General features: G+C 36.3%; 1 protein-coding gene and 1 long non-coding RNA gene across 2 annotated transcripts; both read left to right on the forward strand.

Annotated features, from left to right (window-relative positions):
- Positions 1-8151: 8151 nt before the first annotated feature.
- LOC104085392 (uncharacterized) lies at positions 8152-9093 on the forward strand. The gene has a single exon (XM_009589405.4). The coding sequence runs from the start codon at positions 8607-8609 to the stop codon at positions 8841-8843; it is 237 nt and encodes a 78-aa protein (XP_009587700.1). The 5' UTR covers positions 8152-8606; the 3' UTR covers positions 8844-9093.
- Positions 9094-12036: 2943 nt separating this feature from the next.
- Positions 12037-13911, forward strand: LOC104085391 (uncharacterized). The gene is made up of 3 exons (XR_011409310.1): positions 12037-12119; positions 13002-13571; positions 13709-13911. It is a non-coding gene; the product is annotated as an uncharacterized lncRNA (long non-coding RNA).
- Positions 13912-15696: the final 1785 nt, after the last annotated feature.

Below are 15696 nucleotides of genomic sequence, written 5' to 3' on the forward strand. Positions count from 1 at the left end.
TCTTCAAGATCGAATAATTGACTCAACTAATAAGCCTAAGGGCTACATCGCTCCAAGTTTGAGTAAGCGCTCGCTCGGTTACAGAGGCTACGAAGTCCAAATTTGATTAAATTATTTAAATCATTGTGAAAACATTCATAAGGCATGAATAAAGTCCTCACAAGATAGGAAACAAAAACAGAAGCAAGTCGGCAAAAAAAAGGAGATATATCTATATACAAATTTATCTGCATGGGTGATTACAACGTAAAAACTAAGAACTAAACTTCTCCGTCCGGAGCGGTCTCTTCTTTATCAGGCTCCCCCCTATTTTCGGATTCGTTCTTGCTCCCATCATCATCATCATCATCGCCATCGGAAACCAGAGCTTCAGTATCGGCTTCGAGTTCTTTGGCCCTTTTATCTCTTCAGCGAGATTGAAACCACGAGCATGGATCTCCTCGAGAGTTTCCCTTCGGGATCGGCACTTAGTATGTTCGGTGATCCAATGTGCTCGAGTATCGGCGGACTCGACTGCCTCTCTTCCCTGGACTTGGGCAGCTTCAGCATCGGCCCGATAGATGGCCACGAGCGCATCCGCATCGGCCTTTGCCTTTTTGACATCAGATTCGGCCTTGACAAGTACAGAGGCCAACCGAGCCTCAAGCTCCTCAATTCTTCTTGCTTGAACCAGGCCTTTTTCCTTTATTTTCTGAAGTTGGACTTCAGACGATGATAACTAGGCTCGAGCAGTCTCTTTTTCTGCAGCAAAGCGGTCCATACCTTCTTTCCACCGCAAAGACTCCATTCTTATCACGTCGACCTCCTCACGAAGCTTCCCGATCATCTCGATTTTTTGCTGCAGCTGTGAGACCGAAATGTTAGATATCGTTCCGGTGTCAAGCCCATAGGCTTTCAAAAGCATCATTACCTGCTCAGACAAATCAGTCTGATCTCGATAAGCCTTGGCCAGCTCAGCTCGGAGGTCTTTTATTTCCTGTTCTCCCTGCCCTAAGGAAAGTCTAAGGGAGTTCCTCTCATCAGTAGCCCGTTGTAGGTCAGCCTCGTATCGATGCAGCTCATTTTGGGATCAGGAACATTATTCTCGATGAACTGCCACTGCCTACAAAGAAACAAGAAGCGAAGTTAACAAAAAATAAACATAAAGATAGCACCGACAAAATAATTTTAAAAGCTCACCTGATTCAAAGCCTACCGCAATTCGTAAAAAAAGATCTGATTCATCACCAGCACCGGCAACATCCTCAATGCCGGTAAACAGGTCATGAAAGGGATCTTCTTCATCGTGAGGCCTGTCCAGATTGAGGCCTCCCAGAGCTTGAGCTTCCCGAATCACCTCTGCGGAATAAGAGGGAAAGGTAGGCGAATCCTCGATTGCTGCTTCCCCAAATGAATCACCTGGAGCATCCTCCTTGGTTTGAAGGGGTTCGAGGGCCTCTTCGGTCGTATCCCCTTCCCGTTGACTCCGATGAGATGCGTCTTTGATATCCGATAGTTTAGGGACTTTACCCGAATCTTTCTCCGGTATATCCTCAGTTCGAGGCGGAGCCTCATGGAGCATCATCGATCCAGCCGCCGATGAGGCATCGATGGTTCTCTTCATTCAGACCGCCAGCGCGGACTCATCGTTTTCTTCTTCTTCTTCATCTTCATCCCTTAGGCGCAAAACGGATTCCACGGTCAAAGGAATGACATTCTTGTTCGGCTTACGAGCCGTCCTCTTCTTCGGTTTTGGATCTTCGGGAACGAAGGCTCTTTTCCTTTTATTTTACTTCACCGGCCTTGGGACAAAGGCCGAAATTTCCTCCTCATTGGACAAGGGCCTCAAAACCGCATCTTTACCCCAACCTGCATATGGAAAACCTTAATAAAATATTTTGAAGATCACCTCGTTCGGATCATCAAAGAGTACGAGAAATGAGCTTATCGTGATTTTTGGCCTCCCACTAACCCTTTGACAAATCACGCCATGAGCGCTTGGCGTATGTGGAGGTCGAAACAAGGGCTCGTACCTAGTTCTTGAGATCAGGAACTGCTCCAGGCATCCAGGGAACTGCTACATCACAAAAATAGGAGTGTCATGAGAGAATAAATGAAAGAACAAAGTAGAAGTAACAGCAAAATCACACTTACGTTTCATATTCCAGTCCTCGGGAAAGGGCATCTTTTCAGTCGGAATCAGGTCTGAAGTCCTTACTCGAATGAACCTGCCCATCCAACCCCGGTCCCTGTCCTCGTCAATACTCGAGAACAGAGCTTTGGTAGCCCGACGCTGAAGTTTTATTAACCCTCCTCAAAAAAGTCAAGGATTGTACAATCGGATAAGATGGTCGAGGGTGAACGGCATCCCCTCGATTTTGCTCACAAAATATCCGATCAGGATAATGATCCGCCACAAAGAAGGATGGACCTGGCCTAGGGTTACCTGGTATTGATGACAGAAGTCAATAATAACGGAATCAAGGGGACCTAAAGTGAAAGGGTAAGTATACACATTCAAAAACCCTTTTACGTAAGAAGTGATATCTTCGTCAGGGGTAGGAATTATTATTACTTTTTCACCCCAATTGCAATCCTTTTTTAGCTGTTTGAGGTGCTTCTCGGTTATCGAACACATGTACCTCGATACCGGCTCACACCAGCCAGGGACCAATGAACCTTTATCGACCTTAAAATCTGAAGTAAGAACACACGCCCCGGGAACACACTCCTCAGGCCGTGGTTCTGCCGATGTCTCATCGGCGGCACACTATAAAGATGAAGCCTTCTCTTTCTGAGGAATGGTTTGTGATGTTTTCGCCATTTTTGAATTCAAAGGTGAGGAATAGAAGAAAGTGACAAAGATTTGGTAGAATTGAAGAGGGGCTTTTACAGAAAGAAATCATAGATTTACTGGTAAGTTGGAGAGTACGAAGAAGAACTTGGGAAATTTGGAAGATAGAAGATGTAAAAGTGGTAAAAGATAAAAGAATGGGTTATTTATAGGTTCAAGCGATGGCGGTTCAGTATCAGCGGTGGCCGACCACCGCCTGACATGCATTAAATGCCTTGAAAGACTAAACTGACGGGAAAGCTGCCAGATGCGTCATGGTCGAACCCGATGGAAACGTCAGGTTATAATCCGATCGAGCCGTTAAAAAATCAAGTCGTTTCTCGCCACATTCTTTCTGAGAAACGAGGGGACTATCTGTATACGGTCGAAATAGATTTCGGCCTTAGTACGTCCGATCAAGTTCGAATGATGATCTATCGAAGTAAGATCCCGAAGGTGGAACAAATTAACCTCGAACCCGGGGAGGCCGATCCGTGTCGAGTTCGATATCAGTATCAAGCTCGAATCGAAATCGAACCATGATGCAAAGTAGATCTATCATGCTGATAATCTAGAGACCAACCAACATTGACATCGAATCAATTCGAGGGCTCGAGCCAGGATCGGGCTCGAACCAAAATCACGAGCTCGAGTCGAAATCAAGCTCAAACCAAAATCGAGGGTTCTAAGCAAGATCGAGCTCGCAGACAAAAGCCGTTGCAATTTCACTAGAGAGAATCTTAGCAGAAATTGTGGAAAAACTGACTTATCATGGGTCTCCCAATGAATGTTTATTTTATTATGCTTAGAGCCAAATCCCTCCACTATAAAAGGGCTTGGTTACCATTTCTGTAAGAGAAGTTTTTCCCAGGCTTACATTGTAAAAAAAGCGCTATATTCTTCTACACTAAAGAATTGTTCTTTCAGATTTCTTAGATTGATTCTATTTGTTGAATCCTAAGATTCATTGTTCCTGACAACCTTATCTATTTCGCATTCTCTGCAATCTATATTTATATTTCTATTTATCATTACATTTTGTGTTAAGTTACACCACATATCCTCGGAACTGCGTATAAATTTAACTCTATCTATTTTTCGGGTAAACAAAATTATAATGGTATTTTCCGACAATAGAGATAGGGGTAACTTTGTAATCCAAATAAGTGATATGAAACAGGAAAACATGTCGTTCTTGTCCTTATTTTAACAGTGATACAGAAATTTAAGTGGTAATCAATAAGACGTGCAACAATGACCATGAGATTAATTGTGGTAATGCACATGCTCAATTGCTTTTGTCCCAAACATCGCTCTGAATCTCCTCTCCGTAGATCTTAGAGAATGATTGGGTACATTATGGTATGGAGATTAATAATGTTAAGAAACACAAGCAAAGCTGTACCGCAAACAAATGCACAAGAAGCAGCAGAAATCAAAGACAAAATCGAGAGTTATGACTTATGAGAACCCAACGTCAAAAGAGAAAGCCAATGTCACTCAGTCTGCACCACTCATTCATCGTCAAGCCAGGGAAAATAGTTTACAGCAAGGTCTAATGGAAATAATGCCAATGATAACAGTTAGTCACTACGAACTATAATGTATTTGAGCTTCGGGTCCATATTAAGTTTTGTTGGTAAATCTTGATTTTCTAAGTATTTCTTAGCATTCCCCTACGGAGTCTTATGAAAACATTAAAAAGCTGTGAAGACGCAATCCCTCCAGATTCGAGACATATATCATTATGCTTTATATCTCAAGTATGAGGACTGTTTTTATGCAAACTGACTCAAAATAGAGTAGTCTTTAATCAATTGCATAAATTAAGCTTCCAACTGTAGATCGACCTAAGAATCAAAACTTTCGTCACACTGCTGATGCAACTGTGAATATATCATACTACAAATTTTCAGTCCATGGCCCATAAGGGGCTATATTTTCAAACCACGAGAATATAAGATTATCTGAAACTAAAGCATACTATTTATTATATAAAGATTTCCATAAGAATATATGCTAGGATCACATCTTTTCTAAAATTTTGTCAAAGAAAATGTGGAAAAATGCAATCATGAGGTGACAAGATATGCTTTAAGGTAAACTAGGAATGCGTTTATTATAGTCACTCGAGCAACAAGGGGCCCATTTATTCCTAGTTCATGCATATTATCCCTAACTTAACATTTAAGTTCCATACAATTAAGGTGTGGAAGTCTATGTAACATAATTACTAAATGGAGCTATACATTATAGAAAAAAAGAATAAAATGCTTCTAAGGTTGTTTACGAATATTAATTCATATATTAGAGGTGTTCTACTGAAGACTTAATAAAAAGAAATAAGTGTGTGCCCTTTCTTAATTTGAATATTTAACATTTCAGATGAAATGGCCATATAGTTAAACACGATATTAGAGAAAACAAAATCACAGTTTAAAGAAACACTATCACTTATTATAAGAAGAATTTTTATGTGCTTAACAGAAGAGAAAATATTCAAGTTTGCATGCTCATGAGGTGATGACCAAAGAGAAAGAGTCAGGCTCGCACATGAGCGAGGTGTCACAAACCTTATATGTATATATAAACGTGTTCCTTTTAGCTTAAACTTTTAGATGAGTTAATCATACACTATATATTTGTTAATTTGCTTAGAAACTTGTAAACTATTTCAAGTGAATATTCATGGCTTAAGGAGACATATTTGGCTCCAATTTTGTTTACCCTAACACTAAGTTAAAAGATCAAACATGAAATTGTTATAATTGTTAAAGGCTTGTTATTTGTCTTTTTTTCTTTCTAGATTTTCCTCTTCCACAAACACTCAAGCCATCTAAATCACTAAAACCTAGTGTAGGATTTGTTACTTGTTCTCCTAAAGAAAGCTTTATACATTAAATTGTAAAGAAATTTTATGCTTAGCAAAGCTCCACATGTTATTTATTCTCTTTCAAGATATTAATGAATCAAGCATTACTGTAAGCAGTTATTTATTATTGCGAGTTGATTATTTAAATGATCAATCAAATTATGAAAATAATGCAACAAAATTACTTTTGTATATTTTGTAACAATAAAATAATTCTACTTAACATTCTCAGAAAGTCATGTCAGCCGAAAATTTCCAGTGCCAGAAAGATGACATGGAACTCACTAAACGTTCAAATTTCTCAAATGATCATCCATACAAATTTTTTAGAAAGTCTTCATTTGTTTCTTAAATGAACTCCCTCTCAAGTCAATAATATTTATTCGATAAAGATTTCTTTCTCGCCAAATAATATTCTGGGGTTGTCAGCCACCCACACCGTAATGGGGTATTTAAAGACCCCATCACTATTGAAAATAAGAGCCAGCCGTTTGGTCAAGCTATCAAAAATTGCTTATTCTGAAAAGTGTTTTTATTCAAAAGTGCTTTTTGCAAAAGTACTTTTGTAAAATAACAGTTTCTGTTTGGCTAATTCCTTTAAATAATATTTTTTGCAAGCTCATTGTGTTTGACCAATCTTTTAAAAATGCACTTTTAAGTATCAAATTATAAAAAATGAAAGTAAAGATTCAATTTGCGATTAATATTATTTAAAAAAAGAAAAATAAATTTAAATATTTATTATAAAAGAATAGTAAAAATATAAATTAAAAATTTCAATCAATATAAAATAAAATTATTCCAAATCAATAACATTGAGTGTTTACTATTATTTATTGTTTATATGATAATTTAAATATGTCAAAATACATCATTCAATATAAATTTAAAATCTACTCTTAGGAATAGGATAAAAAGAGAAGAAATGTATAGTAGAAATTTAAAAAAGAAAAAGAAAAAGAAAAAGAAAAATATTAACTTAATGAGGGATAATTTAAAAAATATAAATTTATTGTAAGATTATTTTTATCTTGAATAAATTAATTTTCTACTTCCTTTTGGGAGGATGCTAGAATTTGTAGATTCTTGCTAAAAAAATACTTTTTTATTTTGATGACACACTTTAAATTTTTTCAAACGTACTTTTTAAAAAGAAAAAATACTTTTTTGCCTCCTACAACCTTGGCCGGCTCTAAGCCACAGCTTTTTGTAGACGAGAAATCTCCCATAAATTTGATGGTATCTCAAAATTTTAATTCTGGTGGTCTCTAAATTTATCTACAAGAATGGTGATTCCACATCAATGCCAATGCATTCTTAGATTTGAGTCGAACGGAACAGAGTCCTTTTTGTAGAAATGGCATCATAGTACTTGCATATCAAACAGTATATAAAGAAATTAAGTTGACGGATATATATGAGAATGCTGTAAGTTAATCAAAGGAACGTAACTGCCATGGGCAAACTTTAATTTATTGGGACATCCATTGTCAATTTGCTATACAACATATTTACTTCAGAGAAACTTGTATTTCTATATACATAGTACAGACTCCAAGATATTTAACTGATTTAGCTTAAAACTTCCACAACCTAAGACTCATCATAGAGACACATAAACCTTAAAACTTACAAAAGGAAAATATTTACAGCAAAACATAAGTAGTAGTATATAATATTAGGCCAAATAGTCAGATAAGAGATACTATTTGGGTCCCCAGAAGATAAGATGCATAATTTTTTCAGTCTTCAGCTTTCCTAACTCTGCGCTTCTGATCATCCATGAATGCTTTCTTCCCTGAATCTCCGCTACCGGAAAACCATATCAACCGGTTTCCGTTGCCGGCTTCCGATGAGGAACTCGCCGGAGAAGGCTTGATTCCTGCTACCATCATGTTTTTCATGTAGTGCGTTTTTGGAACTAGTCTAATTTCCTTTTCCTGGGAAATTCTTTAAGGGGAGGGAACTAACTACTTATCTAAAACAACGCAAGGCTAGATTTGAAATCCTACTTAATTTGTATGCGCTTGTAAGTTGTTACACTTGGTTTAGGTTTTGGTTGCTAGAACTAAGTGGAAATGCACATGGTTTTGCTGGCTTATAAAGGCATGGGCTTCAACACGTGTGAGTTTTCTTTAAAAACTTTTATTATAAAGAAACCAGTGGTTTTGGTCCGCAGATTTATTTAACCATATTTTCTCCAAGAATATATGCCTATGGAATTTTGTAAATATGGAATTGTCATGTGGTATCATTTTTTATTTCATATGACTAAAAATTCTTTTATTTGTGGAAAGTAGCAACACGATTTTTCCAATAATGTACTGCAACAGATTTGTTTAATGTTTTATTACTTTAGTACTACTAATGAATACGACTGTTTCCTAACAATTGTTGAATTGAAAAAGTAAATCACAGTTAGGTAAACTTTAACTAAGATGTTTCCAATTAAAATATTGACATTTTAGTAAATGATAAAACGAATCTCTTGAACCATCCAGGTTCGGAGCTCCTAAACTTACTGAGGGCTACTTTCGAAAGGTCCAATAGAAAACCAGCTGCTGTGGTCCTACATGTTTTCTTCTGAAAAATAATGTATAATCCAGTAACTAAATTATACATTCCCTTTTTCTTCATTCAAGGACAAAGTAACTAGAAAACCAGTAGCTGCAATATACAGCGTACGCAGTTAATTAGCTAAAAGAGCCACCGGATTATCACTCTTTACTCTTTAGGCTTTAGCTACTCCCACGTCTTTTTTCTTCAGTATCTATAAATTTAGCCTAAGCCCGGAACTCTAAGCATCATCTTCCAAGCCAACAAATTTACTCAAGCAAGCATTCAAAGGAACAGAAAAACAATCGCAGGATTCATTGTCAAAACCTAAAAAGATATTTAAAGAAAGTTGTTACAGAAGAGACCATGAGTTCAAGCAGGAGAGCGTGGATAGTAGCAGCCAGTGTTGGAGCAGTGGAAGCCTTAAAAGATCAAGGTTTCTGTAGATGGAATAATTACCCTTTGAGGTCCTTAGCCCAGCACGCCAAGAATAACATGAGATCTTACTCTCAAGCTAAGAAGCTTTCTACTTCTTCCTCCTTACTGATTGCAAGGAGTGAGAAGGCAAAGAAATCTGAAGAATCTTTGAGAAAAGTTATGTAATTGAGCTGTTGGGGTCCCAACTGATCTTCTTTCCAGATACCTCATTTCTCATTTTTGCAGGGTTGAAAGGAAGTAAAAAAGATGTACTTCCCCTAAGATTGTGAATAGAATTCTTAGGTTATGCCACCTCTATAGGAAGAATGTAAATCGAAATCAGTCTTAGGATGACAAGTAAAATTAAGAAGTATTGTTGATATTTTGATGAAATGTAATGATCCGTCACATCAACTAGTATTTTGCATCACTTCAACATGCTTGCAAATAGTACTCCTTAATTTTCTTAAAAACTCTACATATACAAATGAATTTTCAGCAAATGTAGAGATGTCTCGTCTACGGTGGTCTTGATGTGAAACCAAGAACGAATACAGCAGTATTTAAAGAAGTACAAATTATCAAAATGGTGCAGAGATTACTTAGCCGTGTCCATTGCAGGTCCAACAAGTGTGCAGTTTGTGTCCTTTCCAAGTCTATAGAGAAAATGGTGTTTCTTTCAGATACGTATAGAACCGATCTTATGTTAAAGCACACATCTGTACTCTCAAGTTCGATCATAAACAATGATTTTGCCGTTTAGGTTCCTCTGTATCAGCCTTACTCTCAGCTAAGGGGTCAAAATTAGAATCCTACTCATCACGGGAAAAACGTTTATCTAGTTACTCTATAATAAGCTATTTTAGTTTATGTGACAATATTTTTATCTGAAATGGCTCAAAAATATTCTTTGTTGCCTAGTCCAAAAATACCCTCAATTTTTGTTCTTCGACTCAAAACTACCCCTGAGATTAACGGACCAACCTGGGTCATTTTTTGGACTGAAAATAGACACGTGGTACGTCATTAGGATGCCACGTGTATATATCGAGAAACAAAGAGAACCCACCCAGTTTCTTAGAAATTACCCAATGACCCGCTGACCCAAAACCCACTCGTTTCTTCTTCAACATTTATCATGATATTGGTGGTAAGAACTTCAGGAGTCGAAACATATAAAACTTAACATTCCGAAATTTCTTCAACTCTTTTACTCCCATGGTTTTGAATCATTCTTGCATTTTTTTAAATATGAATAGTTAAATTTGAAAATTAAAGAGGAGTCAATATTATTTAGTCTAGATAGATTTTTCTTTGGTGATCGTATCCTACTTCATTTATATTTTTCTTCATGTTTTTTTTTTTTACCTGTGCAAATAATGAACTCCCATTGCTAGCAATTGCAATTTTCTTGGGAGTTTGATTGCCTTTTTTTTTTTTTTTATTAACTTGTGATTTGCAAGGAATTGGATGATGAACTGTAACATTCTCTTTATGATTTCTTCGAGACAAGGGCAATAAATGATACTCAAATGTCGAGTATCAACTGCTAAGCAATGGAACATTAGCATTTTGCAGACAAAAAAAGAGAAAAGAAGAGTATCATGATAATTGTGTGACTTACAATTACAATGTTGTATTTATAATTGGTGAGAATTAAAATGCAACAAAAGAAATGATAGAATTTAGAATAAAAGTTGATAACTATTTTTCCGGCCAATTCCAACTCAACTAACATTCAAATAGTACCACCCTTAGCGACTAATATTCGTATCAATATCCCCCGGATAAATAACACCCTTGTCCTCAAGGGTGTATGAAGGAAATCGAGCCTTTAAAGCAGAAGCCAATTCCCAGGTAGCATAAGAAGGATCTAAGCCAGTCCATTTGATCAAGTATTGAGCGACATCTCTTACCCCTTTTGATCAATCTGCGATCAAGAATAACTTCAGCAGATGGACAATACTGGCTAGTTAAGTTAACAACACGAGGGTGAATGATGGTGATAGTAACTTCATAACAGAACTTTAATTGAGACACATGAAAGGTAGGGTGCAACAAGACCTCATGAGGAAGAAGGAGTTTATATATGCCACTGCACCTATCTTTTCAACAATATGATAAGGTCCAAAATATCTCGAAGTGAGCTTGTGATAAGGAAAATGAGAAAGAGTGGATTGTCCAGAAGGTTGGAGCTTGAAACAGTCCTAGTCTCCCACTTCGAACAGTTTATCATAACTATGGGCATTAGCATGGGCTTGCATTCTTTGTTGAGCTCGTGTAAGATAGAACTTGGCCAGCTGCAGTTTGAACTCGTGTAGTAAAGCAATTTATTCAATAGAAGCAGTGTCAGAATCACCTGGTAAGTAGGGAAGGTGAAGTGGAGGAGGGTACCCATATAAGAGTTCAAAGGGAGAAGTTTGAATGGTAGAATGATGGCTAGTGTAGTACCACCACTCAACTAAAGAAAGGAAAAGAAACCAATCTCTAGGAGAATAAGTGCAAAAGCGGCGTAGGTATGTCTCCAAACATCGATTAAGGACCTATGATTGACCATCTGTTTGTGGATGATAAACAATGGAGGTTTGTAAGGTAACACCCTCAGTAGTGAGGAACTCCTTCCAAAAGCTGCTGATAAAGATGGGATCCCTATCATTAGTGATTGATGCTGGGAAGCCATGAAGTTTGAAAATGTTATCCAAGAAGATGGGGATCATAGATTGAGCTGTATAGGGGTGAGATAATGCAAAAAAGTGGGCATGTTTGATCAATTTGTCGATTACTATCCAAATGACTGATTTGTCTCTAGCCTTTGGTAGTCCCTCAATGAAATCCATAATAATATCAGTCCAAGGAAGAGCATGGATGGCACTACTAGAAAAGCGCTAAATTCCGACTGAAATTTTCGACTGTATTTTTTTATCGAAAATTTCCGACGGAATTTTCAAAAATTATCTCCTATATATTTTTAAAATTTTTTAGACCACATTTCCAACCTAATCGGTTGCAACTTTTGGCGAAAATTTTATTTTGACTTGTTTGACTTCATTTCCGACAGATTTGGTCGGTAGTGCTTTTTAAAAAAAAATTTAAATAACAATTCTGACCGAATCGGTCGAAAATTTTTTTAAAAAAAACTTACACCTTGTCCCTAAAAAACACCTTGTCCCTAAAAAACAGAAGCTCATTTTTCTTCCTCCTTCTCTCATCTCTCCCTCTCGTCCCCAAAAAACAGAAGCTCCCCTCTCCTTCACCCCCATCTCCAAGAACAATGTATGTCTCTCTCTCTCTCTCTCTCTCTCTCTCTCTCTCTCTCTCTCTCACATTTCCTCCTCCCTTCTCCCTCTCTTTCCTCCTCCATTTTCCCCTTAATTTATTTATTTTTTTATCTATTTTGCAGCAATGATTGGCGGCAACGGCAACAGCTCCTCAGTCGACTTCTCCGACATTGTTTTCGTCGAGGTAAGTATTTCGTTGACATATATATCTTGTTTTCATTGTTAAATTTATAGTAATTTTATATATATGAACATCCTAGCTAGTTGAAGTAGATATGATTGAAATTTTAGGGATTTTAATTTTTTAATGATACTTAATATTAAAAAAAAAGAGAAGAATTTGTTGAATTAGGTATGGTTGAAATTTTGGGTTAAACAAGAATATGTTAATAATACATGTCCACTCATAAGCCTGAATTTAAATTTTATGTTAAACAAGTGATTCACTAAGCTTATAAGCTAATTAAATTAGCTTAATCCTATTATAAAGATTAGAAAATTGTTTAATCCTACAACTTCACAAGACAAATAATGATTTGTTTAAAGTGAGAAAATGACTGATGAAGACATGAAGGTTTTTCTGATAAGTAAAACTATGTAAGATGTAAGGCATTGTTTTTGTTCATTTCTCTTTATCTATACTTTATTTCTCATCAGATTCATCATAGTTGTTTGGATTCTTCCTTTTGGCTTATTCTCTCTACTTTGGCAAAAAAAAATAAAAATATTATAATATCCTTAAAAATATTAATTATGCACCTATTAATCTCTTCATCCCAAAACGATTTGCAAAGTTTAAAATACTTTGATCAAATTATTTAACTAGTCGTATGAAATCAAACATTGATTCTTTAATATTTTAAAATAATGAAGGGATATATGAACATTGTTAAGCATTTTATGTTATTCCTTTAATTATCTATTATGTTGCAAAATTATTTTATATTTTTATGACTTGTTAGGTTGTTTATTTATTTCTTTAGTCATTTAATTTGTAGAATAATAGTTTTTATTTACTGTCACTTGTTGTATTTTTGTTTTGTATTTTATTATGATTATATTACAGATATGGCATCCAAAGGGAAGGAAAAGATGAAATTTAAGAAGAAAAAATAATCTGTTCCAACTTCCTCAAGTATGCCAAATATGAGTCATCCTCTTCCTCATCCTCCTCGACTTCATTGCCATCTACCATGTTCAATATCCCCCCTTCATCTAATAATTCAGTTCAGTATTATTCTACGCCTGCCAAAGGAAGTCAAAGTAGTACTGTTTTTAACTTTGTACCTACACCCATTATACCATCATCTTCACCGGGCTTTTATGGTAGTCAGCATGGTGGCTCACCAGCTACTGCACCCCTGGGTTTTTGTGGTAGTTAGCATGGTGGCTCAACAGCTGCTGCATCCCCGAACTTTCACGGTAGTCAGCATGGTGGTTCGTTTTTTGTTGCTCTATCATCTTCTAGTCCATCATCATCATCCATTCCCAGCATATCTAGGTTGGATATTGGAGGCTCTCACCCAGCTACATCTAGTGCTGCTTCTACACCATCTAGTAGACGCAGGCAGAATATTGGAGGGAATGTACAATTTGATAGTTATAATCGATTGATAATCGTCCCCTATGAGGATGGGTAAGAAAGTTCTTATGCTATTTTTAAGTTTTGAATGTACTTTTAGATATGTTAACATTAAGAAATATTTATTTATAACTAAAACTTTTGAAACTTTAAGATGTTTATTAATTATATATACGTTAACTTTAATGCAGGTTTTTGCCATCCTTATAGTCTATACATTTGGTTGTGGATTCTATGAAGCCATTTTATCATGAGCCGTGGAATTCTTGGAGACAGATACCGTACAACATCAGAGAACAAATGTGAAATTAATTTAGGGTAAAAATTGATTATATTTATTTAATAATTATCGTCTTCATCTAATGTTACTTTTTTATATTGCAGACAAAGTGTACATGGCATCCTTAGCATCAAAATAAAATAAATAGTATTTTCGAGAACAAGGCTGCTAAGCGGATTAAAGATACTCTGTTCGCTGTTCGGAATGCTGGTAAAATACCGGAGTGGTTAAGAGAAGCTGTTTGGGATAAAATTCTTGAGAAATGGAATACCGCAGAATGGAAGAAGAAGAGTGAACAAGCAAAGACAAATTGTGCCTCCAGTAAAGGTGGCTTGTTATACACAAGAGGTTCAATTAGTTTTGCGGCCCATAAACTAAGATTGGTAATTACTTATAAAAATTTTCTTAGTTTAACATATAGAATTTTACGGTTGTAATGTTTAACTCATACTTTTTGTTATGAAGGAAAAGGAAAGAGGGCGAGATATGAGTCACGCTGAGGTCTTCGAGGAGACGCATAAGAAAAAGAAGGATGGTGCAAGAGAACACTGAGTGAAGACGCGTGCGTCGGACATATATGTAAAATACTAACTTCATAATTATTTATGATTTATTAATATTAGTTTGTTTACATAATAGTTATGTTTTCATTTCAGGAAGATTATCATAAAAGGGTAAAAAAAATGGCAACAAACTCAGCCTCATTCAATTCAACCAACACCTGATGATATGGCTTCATTGTGGACAGAGGCAACAGGTGGAGTAAATAAAGGCAGAGTCTACGGACTTGGCATACATCGACCTACAGGTCATCCAAACTCACTCTTAGCCAATTCTTCCTCTTCTCAAAATCAAGAACAGATGGAAGATATGAGAAAGGAAATTCGTGATTTGAAGCAATAGTTGGACTCCCAATCCAGAACATTTGTTAAGATGCAGAAATTCATGAGAAAACATGGGCATGATCTATCTGATGATGAGGATGAACAAACTGAATCTGATGTGTGGTAGTTTAGGTGTGGTGTTTTGGTTGATTGGTAAACTTGATTGTGAGAGACAACTTTATGTTTTGTTTTTAAACTTCAATATGAGCTACTATTTGGATGTTTTTATGCCCAAAATTGTTACATTTCGCGTTTTCGTATGTTAAGGTTTCGTCGCAAGTTAATTGACGTAGACTCGAAAATGAGATTATTTTTGAGGTTATAAGCATTTGTGCCATTTATAACAGGCGATAAGTAAGTGCCGTGAAGGTTAAAGGGTAAACGAATAAAAAAAATGAGTTTCGTTGAAGGTTGTCAATTTGGGATAAAATACGGTCCGAGCTATAATACCTGGCATTTATGGACTAGTGCCATACAAGGTACCACATGACCATGATAGTAAGGTGTATAAAGTGTGTTAAAAGTGATTAGTATTTTAAGTAATTTGAGATAATTCTTAATTATGTGGGTAATTGATTAATTATTGAATTAGTGGGGGATTAACAAGTTAATTAAGGAAATGGGTGGATAATTATTGGTGGAAAATCCCCCCCTCCCCCAACGTGGCAACAAGTTATGCCCCATTTGTGACTCTTTACTTACATTACAAGGTGGCACATTTAGAGGGACTTTTGGCTAAGTCATCACCTAAGTGGGCCCCACACCCACTAAGGTAAAAGGTATCTCAAAATTCACAAAGAGAGATATATCTAATCTTCATAGCAGTGTAAATTGCTTCAGCAAACTCATACAAAATGATAGCAACGTGATTTGCTACAAAATTCATACAATAGCAACGTGAGAATTACGATTCTAAGAGAACATGGTACAATCGTTCTCAAGAATATCATACGGATTTTTTCCTACTCCGATCCGCCGTTACGTATTTTGTCGAGATTGGCGTGTGTTAGAGGGA

This window comes from Nicotiana tomentosiformis, chromosome 7, assembly GCF_000390325.3.
Source record: "Nicotiana tomentosiformis chromosome 7, ASM39032v3, whole genome shotgun sequence".
NCBI lineage: Eukaryota > Viridiplantae > Streptophyta > Magnoliopsida > Solanales > Solanaceae > Nicotiana > Nicotiana tomentosiformis.

Bases quoted from the DNA above. Each gene is read 5' to 3' on its own strand.
- LOC104085392 (XM_009589405.4), top strand. From the start codon at position 8,607: ATGAGTTCAAGCAGGAGAGCGTGGATAGTAGCAGCCAGTGTTGGAGCA.